Raw genomic sequence first — 24,639 nt, 5'->3', positions numbered from 1 at the left:
TCTTAAAAAGTGACATGATCTGTTTGGGTTTTAAACTAGGATCACCCTGTATATTGTCAACGATTAAATGCTTGACTAACTTGGTTGTCACTTCAGGACTCTTCAACCTCAAACCAACACCATAACTACAACAAAAAAAAGCTGGAATAAGTAACGTGCACCACAATGTACAACTAATAAGATCTCAAAACCAATATGATGTAGTTTTCAAGTGATAGTAAAGATTCGTTCAAATCAGACTTGTGAAGATTCGATTTTAGATTCAAACTCAATAGAAAACTTACGAAGTTGTTATCAAGATTATAAAAAGCACCGAGACTCAGGATTCCACCATTGACCAATTAAGTGATTCAATCTAATAAATATTCATACAATTCTTTGCGTTTGAAGTGATTCTAATTTATTGCCTCCAGTAGATTTTCGAAGTAACAATTGTAAACACTAAGCATGAAACATCAAAAGTCTTAAACTAATCATGCTCTATCAAAACGAATCACAATCATTCAATATAAATCAGTTTTCCAATATTAGTTCCATGCAAATAATCATAAAAGAGATTGCAAAAATTAATTAAAATAGAAATATACCACTTTTCATGGAACAATGGCTTCCTCCGTCGTCTCAGCTAAGGGGTTTAACTCCTCATATTATTCACTTGATCAAAATAGGTGTTCATAGCTCAAATAGGTGAAAAACAAGAGAAAAGTGCTAATACAGAGATTCGCAACAGTTTACAAGTGTTGCAATCGCACTGTTACAGGAAACGATAATTGTAAACTGCTGTAGAATAAACGACTGCTCCAGGACATTGTATGTTCTTCGTGTTCTTCCTTTACACCAGCAGAAAATAATTCCTGCAACTCGATTTTCTTTTCTTCTCTGCCTCTGTTGGTACCTAAAAGTCTCGACTCTCCTTCTGATATTATCCAAAACTCTTATATACACCAAATATGAGAAGATAACTCGATTAAATCCTTTTCCTTCCCCTCAAGTCTCGGACATACATTCTCTTTTTTGCTCTTCTTTCCTCGTACGGGTTTTCAGAACTCCTTTCCACGGAAAAACAGAATCCTAACGAATATCCTCCTCTTAACTTGCACGCAACTTCCTAAAATAGCAGCAACAATAAACAGAAACCCGAGATAGTTCAACTCCCTGCTTTATCGTGTTTACGTGACATCTTTGATTTGTTCCCGACCCTGTCCAACGTTACAACGCAATCTTGCGAGATAAACGCTTCCATATTATCCACGTAATGTCTTAATTTATCACAGGCAATCCCGGAAACTTTTCTCGTGCCCTGCTTTAGATAAACTTCTTTATTTATCGAGTCTCAAACACATACGAACCCTGACTCGACCTAAGAGGCCCAAACTATCCAAATATGTGAGAAATCCCGAGTAAATCTCACACAAAACCTTCCCTGTTCAAACCGAGAACTATCCTTCCCTGTTTAACGAAATCCGGATTATCCAGCCCAAGTTATTCGATCAAAAACATCATACCAGGCCTGTTTAGTTAATTCAAGTCCATCCCATTAAAATCTGGTGATTGAATCTCGTTAATACCCATTCAAAAATCCAACCCTAATCTGCAACTTCGCTGCCACTAGTTTTCCCGCCAAATCTCGTTTTTGAATTGTTGAAGATGACCTCCCCTCATCCTCTGATGGGGTGCGAATAACATGTACCCCGAGGTTGCCCTTATCCAAAATGAGAGTCCGAATAGTAATTTTCTCCTACGAGCCCAAATACCACTTTTCGAGCCAATTTTCCTGCAAAAGCTTATTTCTCCAAAAACACCTACAAAGACATAAAATACCAAAATAAGCGCAAAATCGAGTACTAACATTACAGAGAATTGAGACTAATATAGACACATAAATGCGTCTATCACAATACCACATAGGCAAAAAGAAAACATAGACCAAGCAATAATATGTAATTTACACCACAATGTGCCACCTAAAAAACTACAACAATTAATGTGCACTACAATGTACACCTAAAACAATCCTACATATAAAAGCCTAAAGATAAGTAACGTGGATCACAAAAACAAGAATTAGTAATGTGGACTAATATGAACACCACTAACCTGTGAATAACATTAGAATCTTTCAGCACGAACCGAGAAATGTCACCATTCACATGCCCAAAGTGAATCCTCCAACCACAACCATTTTCTTCGTTCTTTGCAGTAAAACGAGTCTTGTCATTTTAAAAAATAACAATCTTGTAACCAGTAGCCATCTTGTACTTATCAACAACAAGTCTAACAGCTTTAACACCACCCATAAATTCTCTACCAACTTTGTCAAAAACACAAATTCATTCATCAGAAATCAGAGGCCTGGCCTTGTCTGCATCATGACTCCGAAGCTTAGGACTTCAAGTTACGCAAGAATTTGCAGTACTAGAACCATAACTAGTGCTACAACGAGACTTAGAACAAGAAGTATGATTCCGAATCACGTCAACATTCAAATAGAAATCTTCATTCTTAATAAGAATAACAAGAGCAATTAAACCTTGCAGTTTTATATCACCTTGTACAAAAACTACTTGATCATTATCCATATAGTTGAAACGTATACTCTCAGGATACAAAGACCTCCAATGCTTACATGCAAAATGCTTTAATTCATCTATGGTTGTTGAAGTATTAACACGAAAAGCAGCAGAATGCTCACCATGATTCAAAACAACATGAATAACCTTCTCAGATATATTTTATACCCCTATATATTACAAAAGAAATAATAATAAACATTTGAAGCTTCAAATCACAATTTCAGATTTGAATAAACTTAAACAGTGTACAGGAAAGTACACATTTAACCGAAGCCAAAAATCAAATAATAGTAAACCTAAATCAAATACTCCATCGATTAATCGAAGATATAAGTTTCAAAATCTTACTAGAACACATAATTGAATAAATCAGAAGCCTACGATCTAATATCTCGATTTCATATCATATATCATAACACCAAAATCAAAAAACAATAATCAAAATCATTTGACGAAAATCAAAAGCTAAAATATAACAAAAATCAAATGAAGAACATACAAACAATAAGATGTAACAGATTGTATTCATATCATCAACTCGTAAAATAAAATAAAACTAAATATCAGAAAAAAATTTCAATGATGAAGCAAAAGAAAACTAAAAATAAAAAGAGAACAAACTAACCTAAAGTTGAATTCTGCTGCAGAAACGATCAAATCCAACCTAACCTCTATGAATCTGTTAAATCACCTATGAAATTTATACTGGATCGACCTATCTCTCAATCTATCGTGAATTCAAATATGAGATCAAAAAAATCGATTTCAAAACGCTTCCAAAGTAACTTGAAGTTGAATTATGTTTAAGAAACAATTAAATAAAAAAAATCCTCTCTGAAACTGTTAAATCGCCTCCAAAATATTCATGTTTGGAATCCAAAATATTCAATTTCAAAACACTGATTATATATATGGAATCGGTTCAAGGATAATTAGGGTGTATTGAAAGTACAAAAAATCCAGAATCGTCATGCTTTTGGACTAACTCGTCCATATTTACTTGGGAAAAATATGGTTTAGTCCAAAATCCCATCAAAATATACTAGTTAGTCCTAACCCATTCAACTAGGTACAAATTAGTCCTTTTTATGGAAAATACACAAATAACCTTCATGTTTACAATTTAATCCAAATATTTGCAATTTAGTCCAAAGTGACTCATAATGATGTCAGCAGTTTTAAATAATAAAAAAATAAAATAAAATAAATTTATCTTTCAAACCGTTTGTCCAAAATTCACAAACTTTATATATTCGGAAAGCTCTTTCCGAGAGATACAAAAAGAGTACCCATATGACTATATAGTTCTCATTTTTTAAAATATTTAGTTTACATTGGCATACAAACATGTACACATCTACAAAATACAACCTGTTTACAACCGAAACTCATTACCAACACCAGCTCCAACGCTCAACCACTCTTTACCCTTCTGCTGCAAACAACTACAACACCTCAACCATTCAACTCAAATGTTTTATCCGTTTCTGTAGCTTTCCAATCTTAGTTGCACTTTTCTGCAGCAACACTACCCATCCAATAACAACATAAATTCTGCTCCTCAGTACCACCAACATCACACATTTCAGATTTTATCTTTGCAATTCCATCGGCATTTGATATTTATTCACCTGATCACCACTTTAGAGTTCTACCATCTCAATAGCACCAATTACTCAGATGCACCATTCTTTGTACTGCAACATAGAAGCAAACCCATTCTTCCAAATTTCCCATAGCATCACCTGCAATTGCTTCATATCTAGCTGCAGCTCATCCATACCCTGTAAGTGCTCAGCCAACAACAATACACAGCGCTTCTTCATTTTGTTATCATCTTAGTCACTGCAGACTCTAAATCACACAAAGTAAGTACTGTCTCCATCTCATATTCATAAAATCAACAGTTCTAACACCCTTGAAATCTCAGTAACACCATCTTCACTTGTGTACAACTATGTACACAAGTGACAATTTTCCTTCTGATTGAAGTTGGACTTTCAAAAGATTCAGTAGGATTAGCAACTGCAATTGCTAGAGCACCTGTTCCATGTCAGTAATTGTAGTCACTATTGGTAACCAAAAGCAAGGGAAGTTGGTGTAACGATGCCTACCGCCAAGCCAAACTAGTTTCAGACTGAAACACACAACTCTTTGGTAGTAATAAAATGAAAGATATATTTTATTACTCATCAGTGATGCCTACCGCCAAGCCAAACTAGCTACGAATTGCAGAGATATGCCCAGCCTTAAAAAAAAATAAAGTGCACAACAATGTACACTTGAATTTCATGTTCTCTAATATGTACACATGTAATTTTGTCACATGTGCACAAAAATGTAGACTTATATAACATGTGTACTAATATGTACAAATGTAATTTTTGTCATATGTTACTATGTAAAATGTCATATATCTGCATATAGATGAAAAACTGTTTAATAAGGATGTTTTACCTGATTTCCCTATAAGTCACAACCCCAGGCATCTTCACAAGGATTTGATTGTACTCTGGTCTTGATGTCTGCATTCCGATCAATACAACAACACACATAAGGAACTGAATGATTCACATGCCTATGCTGTACAATTGCATATTCAGGAATGTAATGGCAACCAACTTCCGTATTACATTCTTGGGTTATATAACTAACAAATGACGCTTCAATATTAACATAGTCTTGTTATTTTGGAAAGCAAGCTCACTTCTCTACTCAAACTCCAACAATAGAAGGTTCGCATCGAAGTAGTATCAAGACATGTGATTAGAGATGCAACTTACTTTCTTGTTAAGATAATATAATCAATATATGTACAACTATGTGCACATTAAGTTGCCGGACTATATTTACATCAATGAGTTTCTCTAAAGAAAAAAAATATAAACAGAAAACAAAAAAAATACAGAATTATGCGCAGCTTTAGAAAAAATTATGTATGTGTACATAGTATAACCAACGTGTACAACTGTGTACACATTAGTAATCAACATGTGTACAACTATGTACACATACAGACTTTTATAGCAATAACGATTTAACTGGAAGACGTATCAAATTTTCAAAGAAAAACACCTCCAAGACTACCCATAAGCGAGCTTAATTAACTATATTGACTATTGACTGAAAGATTAAACGAATATTTATGACGGAAGGGCACTTATACGCAATGATATAACTAAGGACCTAATTACTGCTAAACAAATACTGACAACATAAACAAAATTCTACTGGAAGCATAAACAAATTGGATCCTAAGGTAGCTGAAGTGCAAGGTCTACTTGGTATTGGTATCCCAACAAAAACATACAAATTAATCATGGATAGATAGAAGTACATACCCTGGATAACGCAAGTACAAAAGTCGTGGGCCAGTAGCTTATCTTATTTTCCCCAATCATTGGTGCTCAAGACTATTCAGTATAACGGATGAAACGGTAAACACCAAGGAGACCTTGTTAGAGCGTCCACAGTGGTGCGAGTATAACTAAAGATCAAAGACTAAAAAAAAAGACCAAATTTGGGTTTAGTCCGTCCTGTGGCGTAGCGGTTGACGAGTAAATTTGGTCGCGCGTTGATATAAAGTCCGCTTCATCGTCCAGCGTAGATAAAGATTACGCCTGGCATGGGGCGTTGATAAAGATAACGCCTGGTATGGGGCGTTGATAAAGATAACGCCTGGTATGGGGCGTGAACTATAGCAACGCCTGGTGTGTGGGACGGAGATTATACGTTCGCCCGGGTTCAAAAAAAAAAATGGGGCGTTGATAAAGACAACGCCCCAAGCAAATTTCCTAAAGTTTTAAAACTTTAGGCGTTGACTATATAAACGCCTGTTGCCCGCGTTAACTTTACGTACGCCCGACGGGGCGTACATTTAACCAACGCCCCATCCAGGCGTACATTTTACCAACGCCTGTTCGTTGGGCGTTAACTATACGAGTGCCTGATGAGTGGCGTAGACTATATCAACGTCCGTGGTGTAGGCGGAGATTATATAAACGTCTGACTATATTTTGGTTTGGTCTTGGTCGCCGACCAAATTTGGTCTGGTTTTTACTCTTTGATCAAATTTTGATCGATAATCCATCCCACTGTGCCAGCCCACTGGACCAAATATTTGGGTTTACTCGTCCACTGCAGTTGCTCTTAGTGGACCATCTGATTCCATAAATATCATTTTTTTTCTTTGCTAAGTATTTAACACTAATTAAATGTGCACGAAGAAAATCTAATTTGTTAGTGGACCATCTGATTCCATAAATACAATTCCTTTTCTTTGCTACTCAGACTATAATTAATCCTTTCAAAATGTTTTTTCTTAACGCGTTTTTAATCTCTTTTCATTTTCTTTCTTTTTTGTCCCTTTTGAGTAACAGTTGGTTATAAAGCACCCTCCAGCTAACTCATAAACCTTAACCTCTTTTCTCTCGGTTTCTCATTTTCTACCTTGAACATGGCGAATCTCTGTTATAGCTCAATTTATATATTAAAAAATATTTTCATTACCCCAGGACACACAAAATCTTAGCTAGGAACCACGTGTTCAGTACCCCAAGCCACACATAATCTTAACCATCAACAAGTGCACTATTATATGCACCTAAAGAACGTGTGTACAACTATCTACACAGTAAAAAATCAACATATGTACAATTATGTACACATTGAGAATTAACATATGTACAATAATGTGCACACTGTGACATCCATTTGCCATAAAGAAACAAACAGTATCACTTGACACAAACAAAATATCTACAACTTGAACGGAGAATAAAGATTTTCAAAATCTGAGGATCTTTAATTGTTTACTACTCAACAATTTTAAACAAAAACAGTGAAACAAAAATCCTAGAAAATCTACCTCTACTATGATAAAACATATGGTTGACGGTGATGAAACAAAATGGAATAAAACTTAAGTGATTTGACCTTGCATTTCACAAGAACAATGGAGGTTGTTAAGCCCAGACTTCAATATATTTATCTCTAGCCATTACAATTCATTCACTCAAAGTAGTTGAGCTAAGCAACAAAGCCAAATCAAACTGACAAATGTGGAAGTGATGTAGATAAAAGCAACATTAATGCTAAAGAGTAAAGACCCATCTGCTGACAACGTAGGCAGTAATGAATTTCGTTAGAGCTGGATTTTACTTTACCTCCCTGCAACACATACATATCTCAACTCCAAAGTATAAACAACAGGAGCGTAATGTATTTCAACATAATCCAAGAGGCCTCTAATTTCATCAATTACTCTTGGTGAATCTTTTGGAGGCGGACCTAAAGAAAATTGTAACTGTTGTCAAGTCCTTGAAAAGTAGACACGACTTCGTGAACCAAATTCTTAAATTGGTTACAAAGGTCAAACTGCAATTCGAAAGAAATTGCAGAGAAGAAAATAAAATTTCCATTTCTTAAGTAAATGAATTACATTTACAAATGCAATTGGATTATTATTTAAAAATACTGTTACCAGGAATTAGAGCCAATATGTTGAACCAAACATGCAGCAAGAGAATTATATTTACCCATGGAAAATGTAGAGCATAAACCAATATAGCTATTAAACAAAATGAAAGACATTTCATATAAGGAAGTGGATCATTGTAAACATTTCGGTAAGAAGTATCAACATGTCTAAGAGTTACACAACTGTGGGCAATCCTGAAATAATTTATGCATAATACTACTAAGAGATCAATCAGTATAAAGGAAGTTAGGGAACGTACGAGAGAGGAGATCCAAGAGTCAACAGTAAGGAAACATTGGAGGTTCCAAATCCTTCCATGTAGAGACGAGCAAGCCATCCTCCAGCAGAATGTCCAATTAAAGACACACCTACCCCCTCCGTCTATAATATTTCGCTTACGATCAAAATTAAAGAACAATAAATGAAAAATTAAAGAGACAATCAAATGAATTACCTCAACCTACTATCACAATAAAGAAATTTGCATGAATTAATTATCATTAAATTAATCCGCTACAGATTCAAAAGCTTCAATTGAAATAAAAGGATCGATCAAAGAATCCTTTAACGAAAGAAAAAATCAAACCTCAAAAGTTAAAATATGATGAAACAACAACAATATTGGAGATGAGGAACGAAAAATATGAGAATAAAATGAAAATATACAAGAAGAAATTATGAAAATGATTCGAAATTTCGTCTTTTCTCACCTAAAAATTTTAGATCTGAAAATGTTTTCTGAAAAAAACATGTTTTCGGAACCAACAACCACACACCACTTGTTAAGCATCCACGGTAGCCAAAATCACCATCACCGTCTTCAGCAGATCTAAAAGAGGAAGAAAGATGAGGTTTTCTCGGTGGATGAAAAGTAGAAACATATGTGGGAAGATTGGAAGAATATTGGATTGTGTTTGATAGGAGGTTATTTTAGTCATGGTAAAACTTAAATTTGGACTGAATCGTTAGGATTTGGACTAACTCGTTTAGATATTGGAAGATTTGGACCTCCTAGTACTAGGCTTGAAGGGATATGACTAGAGTGTCTAAATCCCAACTAATTTGGGATTAAACATCAATTTCTACTATTTACTATTTAGACTAGACTGTTGGACGCGGGTTTATTTGGACTAGAGAGTACTGGGCTTCAGATGAGTGGAATAAAGAGTCCAAAGCCTACTAACTTTGGGAGTAAAAGTCAATTTCCACCTGTTTTTTTTTTCGTCTCATTGCGAATTTGAAGTGAAGTTTCTCTGTAACAATCTCCTACAAACAAGGTATGTTCTTCCAAAACCTCTTCTCTGTTATTTTTTTAATTTTTTGTTGTCTTTTTCATCGTTGCAATTTGGTTGCCCTGAAAATGGGTTCTGGTCTTACTTAAAAGTAGTATTTTTCACTCTAGGATTTGCTAACTTCTGATTACTAAGAACCCTAATCACGATACGAGTATGAAGTTACTGTAATGAGATAGCATGTAGGTTCGTTTTAGGGTATTGTAAGTTATAATTTTAACAATTTAAAGCAAATTTGGGGTTTTTTCTCTAATGTTTTGTTTCCTGCATACAGAGTTATCTAGACAGTACACTTGTTATGTATACTATTTTTGCTTAGGTTTTAGATAGGATTTAACCAGGTGTGATAAATATTATTATCTTGTTGGATTGGTTCATAAAGAAGCCAAAAAGGGGTTACAAGTTTTTGAAGTTCATCACTACTACATTGGATAACAAAACATGGTTATCTGCATCTGGAGATGCAAGCACAATGTCGTCTTCTGGACAGTGTTTTTGTTAGGGAATGTCTCTTCACTCGGTAAATTCATTATGCACACCAAGACATTTTTGTGTAACTGTAAGATCAAGTGTAGGAAACAAACGAGATCATAGATTTGTAGACATTGACTGCAGAGTTTTTTCAACTGAAACATTTCCATTAGGAGTCTGATTGACACGTCTCTGGGATTTATTCCTTTATAATACTCACCATGATTTGAAAACATGACACTGTCATCTACTCCATGAACACCCAAAACCTTGATACTGCAATTTCAGTACTAGTCCTATAAATGTTCAAGAAGTTACATAACCATTTTCGTCATTATTGTATAGCTGACTACAGCAGTTATTTCATTGGATGCAAATGTTTTTCATAGAATTTTATTGCAGAACCTGTTCTGCAATTTGCTGTGCCTGTATGTGTGTTGTTTTTATCCATGTTGTACACACATTTTCTGGGAGATTTGAGCGACACTAGATGGAGTAGATTACATTGTAAAGTTGAAGGTTGCTTTAGAAGGATTATTAAGAGGTGCAGTACCTAGAAATCATATGTAACGATGATGAGGAAAATGGATTCACAAGCACCCTGCCCGCAGGGAAGTCAATGCTTGGCCCTGGTGTACCCACAAATCATGTGGATGGTTGGGACCATGATTGTGAGGTTTAGAGTGCTGTGACCTTGACGATGGATTTTTGGGATACATTTATATTGTAAAAGTCCCAAATTCAACAGATTTAGAGTTTAGGGTTCATCTAAACCAGAACTAAAAAGTAATGCTATTTTTAAGCTAACTCGTTATCAATTTTATTTGGGTTCTGGTCGTGAATCCGTTGCTTCGCTGCTGCATCATAGTTGCTCTTGAAAGTTCCTTCTTTAGCTAGTTTAATTGCTTACTTGTTACTATGAACTTGATTGTTGCTCTTAAACAAGTGACCAAAGTACGATTTGGATGAAGAAGACCCAACCTATTGACCAGATAATATAAGATAAATTGGTAATGGATATGGTTTCTAGTCTCTTGATTTTCCAGTTACAACATTGTAAATGTCAAATTCGTTATTCTTATTGCTTTTCCAACACCATCTGCCTGTCTGATTGTTGCTTTGATGCATAAACCCGAATCTCCTAATAGACCAACCAAAGCTTTCAAATGCATGATTGTCTAGCAGAAGTGTGTCAAACCATTGCAAGATATTTGGCTGAGTCTCGCGGTTAATGATTTGGAGCAGGGATACAAGTGATTCAAAGGTAGAAGTGTCGACAAAGCACTCCAGCATCACTGTTAACATGAACTTCAATATTGGATTAATATTGTTTCCTTACTCTAAAGTTGCACATTGTATGTTTCTTTGTAGTATATGCATATGAACTACTGTTATCTAATTGGGGTTCGTAACCATAGGCGTCAATTTTAAATGTGGGATGTCTTGCCCTTAATTTTCTCATTTGAGTATATTAGATTTCTATATTTAGGTGTCGTGATGTAGCTAGAGGAAGAAAACTTAAACATCCATATTATCAGTATTTTGGTTTTATTATCAACTTTTGTTTTTTAACGATAGACTGCTGACTTTAATTATAGTGGTTTCTGTAAGTCATACACTCATGTAAATTTTGTACTCCCCCTTTAAAACATTCTCTTCATGTGTTTCTTTTCCCTTTCTTGAAGAAATATAAAAAACATGCTATTCTTTTTTGTTTATAAACAGTATCTTCATGCCTAATCTTCAAAAAAAAAAAAGAAAAAGAAAAAAAAAAGCCTAATCTTTGATGTTATAATATTAGTTTTTATATTTTTTTTTCATCATGCCGAAACCAAAAGGAAAATGAACAAAGGTGGAGTAGGTCTCACTGGTGGATGCAGTGGGCCAACAGCAGCGGCGGCGGCAGCAGCAGCTCAGAAGCAGAAGACCCTGTTGCAAAGAGTCGACACCGACATAACCAATATTGTTGATAATGTCAATCACCTGGTTAACGTTGCAAGGGTATCTTTCTATAGGTGCATGCATACTATATACTTGATCAGTCATTTCAGTTTTCGGTTTCTAAGTACATTGATTGGTCTTACTATTGCTGCATTGTCCTTGAGTTCATTTGATTACTAAAGCTGATATCGGTTGAACCCTGGTTTTGTAGTTTCGGTTGAACACTGTAATTTAGATTAGAGTGTATGAATTCCTGGTTTCTTTGTTTCATGCAAGTCTTTTCCTAAAAGTATACCTCGTACAAGGTCCAGTGGAATGCTTTTGGAACGTCACACTAGTGTTCAACAAAATAGTGAAATAACTATTTTTTAGGTGGTTGATAAGTTTCTCTTTATGCTGTATCCGACGATCTCTCTGAAACCCAGTTCGCTAGTCGAGTAAGACTTCGAGCGTTTTTTTTCTGCTAAAGGATTTTTTTTTTATTATCAATTTCTTTTCTCTGAAGGGAGTTGAACGACACGCTCTTTATCTTGTAGTTGTATATAAGCATTCATGAAATGTGTAGTTTTGGGTGCAAAATAAAAAAAAAGTAAAAGCATCTTTATTGAAATGCTGGCTTGAAGAAGACTTAAATGGAGTTCCCATGTCAGGGTCAATCATCACCTTGAAGCAATATTGTCACTTGCTGCGTGGAACTGCAAGTTTCAAAATTCTGTAAATGGTTTTAGATCACTCAAAATCAGTCGGTGAAAACCACCTGCTTTAATGATGCTCTTATAGTACTGAATTTGAAACCAGCCTAGGCTTTCAAATAGTTCATCCGACTATTACTAAAATTTGAATGGAGATAATGGGTTTGTTTCCACTTTCCAGTTTGTTGGAACTTAATTTGGATGTCTGAGTCATATTTGTTTTGATATTAAAGGAGGGTTCCGTCTTTGACAATTTTTTTCGAGTCATGCTTAGAGATACTTCTTAATTTTGAGGCATGCTTATCCATTTTGGTGACCTCGTTTCTTAGTCACTATAATATCTTCAGAAATATCTTATCATTTGTTTTTTCCTTCATGAGAGCTTTTTCTCTACTGTCCTGTAGCATAAGCTAATTGTATCTATCGTGTTACCATATTTATCATTTATATCTGTTTGCCGTACTGATCTTCTTGTAGGTAAGCGATCCACCAGTTAGGAATTCACAAGAAGCATTCATGATGGAGATGCGTGGAGCGAGAATGGCAAGTTTTTTAGCCTCATTATTGAATTCATTTTAAAACATAGAAACGGAAGTAGGTCTATGTTGAATTTTCTATGAACTTGCTAGATTTTCCACTTCTAGCATTCTGTTGCCCATTGATGGCATTGCATTTATAGGTTATGTACACTACATGTAATAGCCAACTCTTGAATTCAGTTCCTGAATGTCCACCTATGCTCCTTCAAGTTGTGACATCTACTAGAAAAATCATTACTTGTTGTATTATGTATCATCATCCTTCGGATAAGGATAAAGGACAAGAAGGGCGAAAGAAGAGTCCTTTCTTCACTTGGTTAGACCATCTCTCCTCGTCATATTTTTGAGCATTCCCAGGAAAAAACTTAGATGAAGTCAAGATAAATATATGTGCGTATGTTGTCAAAAAGTCTTCTCCAGGTTTGTATGTGCTAGTGGATTCCTCCATGTTTTATGTACGCCGTGACTTAATTTGTATCTATCGGTTGTCTTTTTGCCCTTGCTCTAGTAAGTGGGTTGCGGCTACTCTTTGTTGAGCAACTAGTGGTTCTCTGTGAAATGCTTATTTTAGGCTTTATCTTACGGCATAGTACGAACTTACTATAAGGTTTCTGGCTTTCACTGATCAAAGTTACTAAATTAACGAACAGGTTCAGGCAGCAGATTCCCTGCTGAAGTTGGTGTCAGAGCTGAAGCAGACAACTATCTTTTCTGGGTTGGCATCTTTGAACGAGCATGTTGAGCAGAAGACTGCTGAATTTGACCAACAAGCCGAGAATACAGAGCGAATGTTGTTTAGAATTGGAGAGGAGGCAGCTGGTTGCCTGAAAGAGCTTGAGTGTCATTACTACTCTTCTTTCCAAAGGATTGACCAAGGCGAACGATGAAGGTTGGGGAGGAAGCAGCTGGTTGCCTGAGAATAGCAGTTTGCTCTCAAACTTAATTTTACTAGGAAAAAGATTTAACCCATCAGAAGGGAAAGCCATATGATGCTCATGTAGTTAGTAACATCAGTGTGTTCAGGCATGTATAGACGACATGTACATCCTTATACCTTTATAGACAGGCGCGGAAAATTGGGATGCGTATTATTAGATCGAATGTGGTGTAGGCGTGTAGCTATATGACACTGATTTAAGAAATCGAAGGAGTAATTAATGGAACCAGTGTTTATCTGTATACTTGATTGATTTGACCTATTAGTCTTTACCATCCATCTCTTCACATATTTGGTCTAACTCAGTATTTTTGTGGCTCAAGCCTATTATACCTTGCTTGTAAGGCCATCACTGAGAGTAAACACTGTGGTGTGTTTTGTTTGAATAAAAACTGGATTTCTTAGTAATAGTTAATATGTGCTTGGGCTTCTTCCAGAGATTTTCCTCACGGTCCTAATGGGCAACTTAGTCTTTTACCATAAACCTTTCCTTTCAGGCGCGAAATTACTCAATAATTAGTGTAGATAAACCCTAGAGAGACGGATATTCCACTTCCTCTCTTCTGTGAACGGGAAGAAGCCCCTCTTTCGATTTTCCATTACAAAAAAATTCTGTTCAATCGAAAGATTCCTAATGGCCTGTATGTCTTAGGGTTTAAAAACGGTAATCTAATAACTTTTCGTTTTCGATTACTGAAAAGAGAAACTATAAAATTTCATTTTCTACAGTTTTTTTCTTTCTTCAATTGAAGTGAAGGGGAGAAAGCAGTCTCTGCATCAAGGTATGTTCTCTTCCCACCTCCTATCTCTGTTAATTTCTGTTACATGACTGTCTTTCATCTTGCGATTTGATTTTTTCCAAAAATGGGTTTCTGTGTCTATTTATATATCCGAATGAAAAATAGTATTTGTTAATTAAGATATGATCGAATGTGGTATGAAATTACTGTGATTATATAGAGCATTTAGGTTTTTTAAACAGTGTTATGGTGTATAGTTAGGGGTTTTAAAGTTAGTATTTTAGCAAATATTTAAAACAAGTTTTGGTGATTTTATATAAGTTTTGCTTGCTCTATGCATATAGGTTATAGATGCTTGTTATGTATACTCCTTTTGCATAAGTTTGCCCAAATTTTCATGGGGAATTTGCAAAACAATTGAGTGATACCGGTATGATAGGGCCTGGTATTAGCTATGAAGCATATGTAGGATACACATCTGTGGAGAGTTTATCAGCTCAAGTTAAGGCTGCTTTTAAGAGGGTTCTAAACTTTTCAGTACACCTAATCAAGGCAAAAATGCAGTCGCCGGATGTCAATACACCACACTACACCCCCCACTGACCCTATAACAGTAACCAGCCTGTATTGGTTTCTTGCAGTCATTCAAACATCTTTGGAAAAGGCTAACACTTTTTGTAGAATGCATATGTTATGACATTCCTTTGCAATTGCCATCGAAAACTGGGTTAATTGTTGTAGCCTACTCATCTATCTCAATGTGGGTTTCACAGTTAGCTTAGTTTTCTTTTCCTTTTATGCAGTTTTTGGATGAAAATATCTTTGAAGTTCTTCTGCGTATTTGGGAATTTCTCATCTAGATGAAATAGATTGGGATTGCCTGTTTTTCTTTTCCTTCAAAATGTGGTAGGAGAAAATAATTGTGACGCAACAGTCTGAGGCTGATTCTTTTCCTTTATGTGTCTATGTTACTTAAATTTGTGGGCGGCAGGATTGTATACTGCTGTTTTCTTATCTTGTTAATATAAAAGTACAATATCACATAAGTACTCATTGTTTGCAGTTTAGTCAAGTCTGTTTGGCTTCCTGCAATGTACAGTTATCTAACTTCAGAACTATAACTTCAAGCATTTTTGGGTTATCTACAAATGCAACCATGGGTACATAGTCCAAATAATGAATCATGTATATATAGCTGGGTTTAGTCTCTTTTATTGAATCTTCAGATTCCAGTCTCTTGTATAAAGTACTCTGCGTCTTTCTTTTCATGTCTAGATTAGTATAGATTAGGTTGGGATGAGGTAGATACATCCATGTATATATATAGATAAACTTATAAAGCAATCCCTAATGGATAATACTATAGCTTACAGCAATCTGGGAAGTGAAAAATCTTATCAAGGGATGTGAATATCAACTTACATTTCCACCCATACTTCAAATGGTATTCATTTAAGAATTGCACCAATAAGGTGCAACAAAGTCTCCAATCTTGGTCGAAGCCCTAGAATATGGAGCAACTTTGGCATCCAGAATTGGAGGGTACAGAGATCGAAGGAAGCAAGAAGCGGCAACATAAGAGTCACACAGAACATAGGAAACTTTAGTTATAGACATGCTGTATTTTAGGTAGCGTAAAGCAAAGTTCAATGATTAAAATTGTAAAAGATCTAGTCCATGAATATAGTTTTACTGTGCATAGAATATTAGAGTTGGAAATGAAATCTGTGATGAGTAGGAAAAAGAAACAAGTACTGGTGGATTAGAAACTGTAATATGGGTAGAAAGCAAATTTTGGTTGCCTTGTTGGTCGATGTTGTGCATTTTGTTTAGAACTTCCCTTTCTATATAGAGCTGTATATATACACAATGGGGATATAACTCAATAATTGCATTTTTAGGTGTTTTTGCTTCTTTTTTCTCCTTTTCATCGTCATTGATGTTCCATTTCTTAGTAAATAATACATGGGTTTTTGCTTTGGACACCTGAGTTGTTAACTCTTTGGTGCATCGCGGTGACTGCGTTTTTAAATTTTTTAATAGAACATCTTATTTGTGTATTGGTAAGAAACCATTCAACGAAAGAGATGTTGTACAGGTTTTGGAACAGAACTGCAAGCGCATCACTTGTGCATCTTTGGCCTGTTATGATCATTAGCTCCTCAATGTTGCATGAAGCTAGTCTTCGCTGGTTGTAGTAATTTAACTGAGTATGCGTTTTAGTTAGAGTAACTATAAGTACCTGTAGAGAATAGTCTTCCAAAATTTTGTTCAGTCGCGTCACTGCATTGTTTTGTCTAGTGCTTGTAAGTTATGAATATTATTCAGGTTGTTAAACCATGCATTCTGTTAAAGTAGTATACTTTAGAAAGTGCAGGCGGTCCACCGTCAAACCGTTTCGATTGCTTAATATCTATCAAATTTCTGTTTACTGTCCATTCCCATTTTTTTTTCTTGTTTCTGTGGTGGGAAGCTACTTTTGGTTGTTCTTAAGACTCAGAATTTTCAGTTTGCGCCTGGGAAGATTTTCTAATATGGAATGGACCCCTAGTGGTGCTAGTAGCAGTGCTAGTTTTGATGTTATTATTAGAACAGAATAAGCACAATTTGGTGGCATCATTACCATTAACATAATATTTAGATCTACTGCTTATTTTCTTCTCCATCTCATTACTGCTATTGTAGTCTTCAAACTCCGACAAGATTTTTATGTACTTTCTTCAGCTTATTCACATCTACTGCTTATTTTCTTTCACCATTATCGTAGTAGCAGTAGTACTACTTAAGAACAATTCCAGAGAATTCTGCACAAAATTTAAACCAAGCAGGCTGTTGAGTTTTTAATTTTTATCTTGAAAATGATGAACTTGTGTTTTTTTTCCCCATTTGTTATGTTTTCGTTTACACTGATTAATGGTCGAAGTTCATGTGGATAAGCATTGAAGTCTAATTTTTTTTATTTTTTTTTGGTCCATCTTCAGGATTGAAGATGATGACGTAGTAAGTGATTGAATGCTAAGGTTTCACGACAGGGATTATTGGCTTATATGGTTAGGCAATTCATAAAGTTACCACCCGTAAGTTCATTATTGTATCAATGCAGACCCAAAGTTTGACCTCTCAGTTTCCTACAATATCAGTAAAACCAGTACTCCAAAAAATCAAAGATACTTCCTTTGTAAGTTTCATTAGATCTCCAAAATTTGATCATCTAAAAACTCATTTTCATTCTACATGTGTCTCCCAAAGGGTTAGAGCTCAACAGAAATTGGTGTGTAGAAACAGTGTTGAAAAGGATGTTGTTTGTCTTCCTGAAGAGGATTCCTTAGTTGAGGTTAAAAGAAAAAAGTTGGCTGTTTTTGTCTCTGGCGGAGGATCGAACTTTAGATCAATTCATGATGCAGCTGTTCAAGGATCGCTGTATGGAGATATTGTGGTTCTCGTTACCAATAAACATGGTATCTCCCTCCCTCCCTCCCTCCCTCCTTCATGTTCAATATTTCTTCTAACTTTAGCTTATTTGTACATTGTACTTTGGCAACTCAGTTATGTTTGTATTTTAGAATTTTTATTAATGATTACCTGTAGAAATTCGTCTGACATTATAAACACTGAGAGCTTGAATTATGGAGATATTCTTAAAGTTTTTCTGACTGTTTTTTAATTGTTAATCTAATGAGGAGTAGATTGTGGAGGTGCTGAATATGCAAGAAAGAATAACATCCCAGTTATTTTGTTCCCCCAAACCTCAAAAGTACCTGACGGACTATCATCTGCTGACCTTGTAACTTCTCTGAGGTGATGTTCTTCTTGAATAACTGCTATTATTTGTTCTCTTTGTTTGGGTTTTGTTGAAAGAAAGGATGCCAGATTGCCAGATGATTGGTTGGATTGAAATTTTAATAGATAGGTCAGCCACCTAATCATCTAAGTGCCTGAACGAATCACAAACCAAGGAACTTCTGAATGTAAACTTTAATATATGGAAAGGAAATATTCCTATCAGGTACACTAGTATAAGTGTATAACAGTCTCAAGCGTTGATGCTTAATCATTTAGTGTAATTATACAGAGGCCAGCTGATGAATTTCGGCCACACAGTGCAATTATTTGCCCATTTTAAAGATTTCAAGCTCCAAATCACTTCTGCTTCTTATGTTATTTGGGATTGCCAAGCATATACCAAAATTTCGAGATAGGCCCATACACCGGGTGTTTGTCAACAACTTAATTTTTATATTGAAAAATTTAAAGAGAAATATACTTTCAATGAGCTTTTATAATCTTTCTGATAGGCTTAGTGTGTACTAGAATATTTATAAATGGACATCCATTCTTATTAAACAACAGATCATTTAGCATCCAATTGAATGGATGTTCTATTTTTAAACAGGGGATTTGAGGTTGACTTTGTCCTTTTGGCCGGATATTTGAAGCTCATACCAGTTGAGTTGATTAGAGCCTACGACAGATCTATATTGAACATCCATCCATCGCTTCTTCCAGCATTCGGGGGCAAAGGCTACTATGGTATGAAAGTGCATAAAGCTGTAATCGCTTCAGGAGCCAGGTAAAATTAAATTTGTAGTTTCTTTGTCCATTATTTTTTCCAATATGTTCCCTTTTGGTTATCTAAGTAAAAGATCTGGCAACATTGCTTTAGAGCACAAAACCCCTGGCCAATCTATTGCAATTTAAAGCATCTGCACTATTTGTTAAACTACTCTTCTGTTTGAGAGTTGTGAAATTTGATGCAACAAACAATATTATATGCATACTGCTTTTATTGTCTAGGGATATTTTTGACGAGTTTGTGTCATGTCCTTTACTTGGTTACCTTTATGCCCAGAAAAGAAATTGGTTATATGACGTGTTTCCTCCTTCTTCAGGTATTCAGGTCCTACTGTTCACTATGTCGACGAACATTTTGATACTGGTCGTATCCTTGCTCAAAGAGTTGTACCTGTTTTAGCAAATGACACAGCAGAGGAATTGGCTGCACGGGTTCTCCGTGAGGTATTCTCTTACATTCTTTCCCATCAAATATTTGTGTCTAGTATTTTGCATTCTAATCAACAATTTTAACACAGGAACATCAATTGTACGTGGAGGTTACAAAGGCTCTATGTGAAGATAGGATAATTTGGAGAGAGGACGGTGTTCCAGTGATTCAAAACAGAGAAAATCCAAAAGAATACAGCTAGGAAACCCTTGTAGCGGCATTAAGCAGTGCTGCCCGAAGACACAAGCTAAGCAATCTCTAGTTTATGTTGTTTTTTGTATCGGGTGCATGTAATTGTCCCAAAAGGTATGACAAATTTGATACTTTTTAGAGGGACATGTTGGTTAAACAGCTATACTAAGTGTAGCAATTTTGTCTTGAAATAAAAATCAGATTTAAATAGCTTTTGTTGATCCAACTTCTAAAAATAGGTAATGAACTGAATCTAATGCGGTCCGAAGCAGTCTAACCATAGTTGTGTTGGATTCATTGACCGTTTTTTTCCTGAGATGATGAGACCGAAAATGTTTGTGACGTTTCTCTGGGGCCTTAGATTTGGCACTCACATAAGATGTCTGAATTCTGAAGTAGTCGTGGTAGGGAACTTGAGAAGTGTGGGAATCCAAGTTTCGAGCCTAAAAATTAGGGTCAAACAAGAAGAGTAGTAGACTCCGTTCACTTGCAGTTTAAGGAAGTTTTCTGCATCTCTAGATTTCCCTTTTACTGTCAATTCGACAAATGGGCTAATTGGTTCCACACACACCAGATGAGACGATCTCATATCTCATTTAACACAAGTTTTCGCTGAGAAAGTCAGAATTTTCATCTGTCTTTATAGCTCAACATGTTTAGTATCTCGACACTCTAGTCCCTCGTACTCTCCTCGATTAGGAGGTTTAACATGTTTAGTTAGACTTAGAATTTTAGATGTCAACTTATTGAAATTGAGGAGAATCAAGGTAGCTTCTAGGATAGCCTCCATTGGAAAACGATCTTAGAGCAACTAGTTTGATCACTTGGCTACTATGGTATTATAATGGTACGAATTGGTGAAGATCACATGTGCCACGTTATGACTTGTCTCTAAGCACACAAATCAACATAAACCAATTGCAGTACATCTTAAACAGTATGCAGTTATAATCAAATCAGAACCTTTTCTTTCTAATTGAATCTAGTCAAATGATTAGTTAAACAAATTATAGCTAGATTCTTGCATTTCTAAATGTTTGGAGTAATTAATGACTGTAAGAGCTACCACATCTATTCTTTCAAGTGACCAACTACTATAGGTTATATTAAACATTGAGGATGGATCTCAATTTTGAACCATGTTGTGGGAAGATTCATCTAATATACTATGTGTTATTAGGATTTCTTCATCTACTGTTAACGAATTCCAGTTTACTGTTTTTATTGAAAACAATAATAATATTTCTACTAGCTACAACTGTGTCTTCTGTGAATCACCGACAGAGCTCACTGTGATGTTTGATTTTAGCATGACAATAGTCTAACTTAGGTAACCTATCCATTTGCTTAATTTATTTTACCATTGAAAGATAAACAAACATTCAAAAATCAAATTAGAAGATTGCAACACAAATAAAATCGAAGGAAATTTGCTAGTATCAAGATACCAAGGCCTGTTTAACGCCATGTACGAATGTGACTGCACGCAGATTATATATTTAAACATGACAATATGTCATCCAGGTCTAGTTTAACTGTATGTAGTCCCTACAAATGACAAAACAGATTACACACTGAATGATTTGAAAATGTCACCAAAACCCTGTTCAGATAGTATACGACACATACTTGAATTCGAGTTAATCCTTATTAGTATTTAATTAAAATTTAAAAACCATTACAATTATTTAATTAGATTGTAGGTAGCTAGCTTAGATACCCACGAAAATTCAACGATAACGCGTTAAACGATGCCACGATCATACATTTACACCTGATAATCAATGGGAAATATTATACTAGTGAGAGGAGATCTAGGGGGGCACATAGGGTGAGCGTCTAACAGTTTTAAATTAGCTTAGCTGTTTTGTCAACACAAAGAGCAAAATGATACACGATACACCAACGACATGTTTCTAGTCTGCATCAAGGTCAGGTTTAAACGGTCTCCATTCTGAGACACTTGTAATTCCATATTTTTTTACTTCGTTCATATGACTGTTTCTAGTGCTGCAATAGCCTCCCGTCCGTGGCAAGAGGCCGATTGCAAATTCTGTCTCTTTCTGATGTTGTGCCTACAGAAAAACCTATGATTGATTCAGTTTTCATTAGCTAAAAACTTCAAACAAATAGCAAAATTTCCAAAGTAAAAAAAGTTCACACGGTTGCTTAGAAGAAAGTCAATAGGTTTAAAGCCTTTAAAGAAGTACACGTGAGGAAGAAGCTGGCATTTACATTTGCTCGAAAGCCTAGCTAGAAGAAGAAGAAGAAGATATTCTCTATTTTCTTTAATCAATTCTTCTCTCTCTCTACATTGATCATCATCCTCATCATCTATTCAACAGCTTTCTTCTCAGTCCATCGTTTGATCTTCTCTGCAAAATTCAGCTTCTCCCTTTAATCAAGATCCTCGTACCAATTGCAACAACGACAACAAATATATACAAACTTATAATTCCCTTCAATCCTTCCCTTTTGGCCCACTTTTTCTCACATATCTTGCCTTTTAAGCACTCTTTATTATCTCTCTCTCTCTTTTAATCTATATCCATCTCCTATTATTTTCTTCCATCCTCTCTTTGTCTCTCTCCCTCACATCTCACTCTCTCTGCAAATCCATCACCATAGGCAAAGAGCATGCTTGGATGTCCAGAGAAAGGTACTTACATATATGATCAGACAAAACACTTCTGTTTCAAATTTTATTTCCTAAAACCCTGGTGATAGTATACTATGTTTGTTTAAAGTTTTGAATCTAAATTTTCAAATCCATCTATATCTATATATATTTTGAGCTTGCATTTATTTTATGTGTAGGGAGATATTTGAGCATGAGGTAAGAAAGAAAATAAAGAGAGAAGCAGATGCGGCTTCTATATCAGATCGAATGGGAAGGAGACCCTTATTAAGCCCTCCTGGTACCCTAAACACCATCACACCATGTGCTGCATGTAAGCTTCTTAGAAGAAGATGTGCACAAGAATGCCCTTTCTCTCCTTATTTCTCACCTCATGAACCTCAAAAATTTGCTTCTGTTCACAAAGTTTTTGGTGCTAGCAATGTCTCCAAGATGTTAATGGTAATTATACATACCCTAATACACGCAAGCGAGTTTTTCCTTTGTAAGATATTAGTAACTCGTAATTATGAAATGATTAACGTAATTAACCGTTACCAACGTGTTTCATGTTTCTTTTCTTTAGGAGGTGCCAGAGAATCAAAGAGCAGATGCAGCAAATAGTCTTGTTTATGAAGCAAATGTTAGACTAAGGGATCCGGTGTACGGTTGCATGGGAGCAATTTCAGCTTTGCAGCAACAAGTTCAGTCTTTACAATCAGAACTTAATGTAGTAAGGGCTGAGATAATCAAGTATAGATATAGAGAAGTTAGTAGTACTCTTTCTCATGATATCAATAATCACAATTCACATCATGCTTTAATTTCGCCATCCGGTGTTATATCCGTATCTCCACCACCACCACCATCTTCATCTGTCTCCGTAACAAACCATGACGTACCTCCTCCCCCACCACCACCACCTCCACCTTCTACACATCCCGATGCTTCTTCTTCGTCCATGTATACGACCCCTCCTTCTAGCACAACTGATTATAGCTCAATTTCTAATGAAAATGTCTCATATTTTGGCTAAGAGTTTGTTAAGCTAAAAATATTACTCAAAACCTTATAAATTTTCTTTTTCATCTCTATGTTTATGAGTCATTTGGAATAAAGCAAGAGCATATAGATATATATAGGATCATATTCGGGGCTTTGTTACTTCATTTCTCCTCCCACCTGAATTTTGTTATTATGATTCTTGATTGAAATATTTGAGTTCATACTTTTACCAAATTTTTATTGTTCTTGTTTCTTCTTTCTTATTCATTAGTTAACAATTCTATCATGTAGTTCTATCTAATAGTAGGTGAAATTTGAATTTTCTTTATTATTTCAAGCAACCAAATGAAACAAAAATACAACTCTATATCTTTCTCTCACACGTACACTTCTCTCGGATATTTTTGTTTTTTTTCTGATTGGTCACTAAAGTGATGAGTTTTGAATTAAGGTCGTGAAAATTAACAACCACCGATATTTCTCGCAACATTGCGTAGACAGATAAATGGGAATTCCTTGGGAACAGTTGAGCATTGTGTACTCTAAAACAAGCAAAACAAAGTCTGTGTATGATCAAGTAGACATATGATATGACACATGGGAAGCTTGATAGATTGTGCAAGCAAGGGCATTCAATCCCTTGTTGGCGGATCAGCTTGCCCCGATAACGAAAACGACTAGCCGACAAATGATGATGACCGATCCGACTCGAACAGCAGCCTGTTGGCCATGCCCGGGCGCGCTATTCCGGATTGGACATCATCGGTTAGGGTGGAGGTACTTGGTAGGGGCGTCATCGGGGAAGTGGAATAGACCCAACAATTGTATACGGTCTAAAAATCGAGACGGATCATTGCTTAAACACGAGAAGGATTATAAATCGAGTTGGGAAAGCCGATCTAATCAATCGGCATCGGCAGGTTGAGCCGAAGAATGTTCTCCTTGGTTCCAACAAGGACGCTGAGGCGGTCAGGCCACGCCGGCGAGTTATGATGACCGCAACACTCATGGTCGTCTTTAGGTGGCATGCTCACCATCAGGGCCGGATTAAAACCCGGTCCGAATATACCTTAAACCCTATGGCAATACGGGATCAAAAAGGTCATATTATTTACATGGGAAGCTTGAAGAAGTAGAGAAAGTTAGGCAGTCTTAAATT

At 35.7% G+C, this 24,639-nt stretch overlaps 3 protein-coding genes and 2 long non-coding RNA genes across 8 annotated transcripts; 3 read left to right on the top strand and 2 right to left on the bottom strand.

The window, feature by feature from the left end:
- Positions 1-3,848: 3,848 nt before the first annotated feature.
- LOC113307836 lies at positions 3,849-5,240 on the bottom strand. Its single transcript, XR_003339348.1, has 2 exons — positions 5,031-5,240; positions 3,849-4,616 (listed from the first exon to the last, which is right to left on the bottom strand). It is a non-coding gene; the product is annotated as an uncharacterized LOC113307836 (long non-coding RNA).
- Positions 5,241-7,467: 2,227 nt separating this feature from the next.
- LOC113309036 lies at positions 7,468-8,973 on the bottom strand. 2 transcript variants are annotated; one of them, XR_003340289.1, is made up of 3 exons: positions 8,763-8,973; positions 8,312-8,446; positions 7,468-7,862 (listed from the first exon to the last, which is right to left on the bottom strand). It is a non-coding gene; the product is annotated as an uncharacterized LOC113309036 (long non-coding RNA). The 2 variants fall into 2 exon arrangements; XR_003340287.1 differs by having other exon boundaries at positions 8,312-8,433; positions 8,763-8,971.
- Positions 8,974-9,260: 287 nt separating this feature from the next.
- LOC113310006 (mediator of RNA polymerase II transcription subunit 22a-like) lies at positions 9,261-14,196 on the top strand. 3 transcript variants are annotated; one of them, XM_026558543.1, is made up of 5 exons: positions 9,302-9,329; positions 11,001-11,079; positions 11,654-11,816; positions 12,926-12,991; positions 13,638-14,196. In XM_026558543.1, exons 3-5 carry the CDS (start codon positions 11,658-11,660, stop codon positions 13,872-13,874), a joined length of 462 nt encoding a protein of 153 aa, XP_026414328.1. In that variant the 5' UTR covers positions 9,302-9,329; positions 11,001-11,079; positions 11,654-11,657; the 3' UTR covers positions 13,875-14,196. The 3 variants fall into 3 exon arrangements, with proteins under 3 accessions (XP_026414327.1, XP_026414328.1, XP_026414326.1); XM_026558542.1 differs by lacking the exon at positions 11,001-11,079 and having other exon boundaries at positions 9,261-9,329; XM_026558541.1 differs by lacking the exon at positions 9,302-9,329 and having other exon boundaries at positions 9,339-11,079; positions 11,187-11,816.
- A 259-nt stretch (positions 14,197-14,455) lies between these two features.
- LOC113310005 (phosphoribosylglycinamide formyltransferase, chloroplastic-like) lies at positions 14,456-20,068 on the top strand. The gene is made up of 6 exons (XM_026558540.1): positions 14,456-14,706; positions 17,646-18,122; positions 18,351-18,462; positions 19,058-19,234; positions 19,554-19,680; positions 19,755-20,068. The coding sequence occupies exons 2-6, from the start codon at positions 17,762-17,764 to the stop codon at positions 19,866-19,868; spliced, it is 891 nt and encodes a 296-aa protein (XP_026414325.1). The 5' UTR covers positions 14,456-14,706; positions 17,646-17,761; the 3' UTR covers positions 19,869-20,068.
- Positions 20,069-22,099: 2,031 nt separating this feature from the next.
- LOC113313349 (LOB domain-containing protein 15-like) lies at positions 22,100-23,714 on the top strand. Its single transcript, XM_026562112.1, has 3 exons — positions 22,100-22,517; positions 22,676-22,937; positions 23,062-23,714. The coding sequence occupies exons 1-3, from the start codon at positions 22,504-22,506 to the stop codon at positions 23,509-23,511; spliced, it is 726 nt and encodes a 241-aa protein (XP_026417897.1). The 5' UTR covers positions 22,100-22,503; the 3' UTR covers positions 23,512-23,714.
- Positions 23,715-24,639: the final 925 nt, after the last annotated feature.

This window comes from Papaver somniferum, chromosome 9, assembly GCF_003573695.1.
Source record: "Papaver somniferum cultivar HN1 chromosome 9, ASM357369v1, whole genome shotgun sequence".
Lineage (NCBI taxonomy): Eukaryota > Viridiplantae > Streptophyta > Magnoliopsida > Ranunculales > Papaveraceae > Papaver > Papaver somniferum.
The sequence above is the reverse complement of the archived record's forward strand: the minus strand, read 5'-3'. Positions and strand labels throughout refer to the sequence as shown.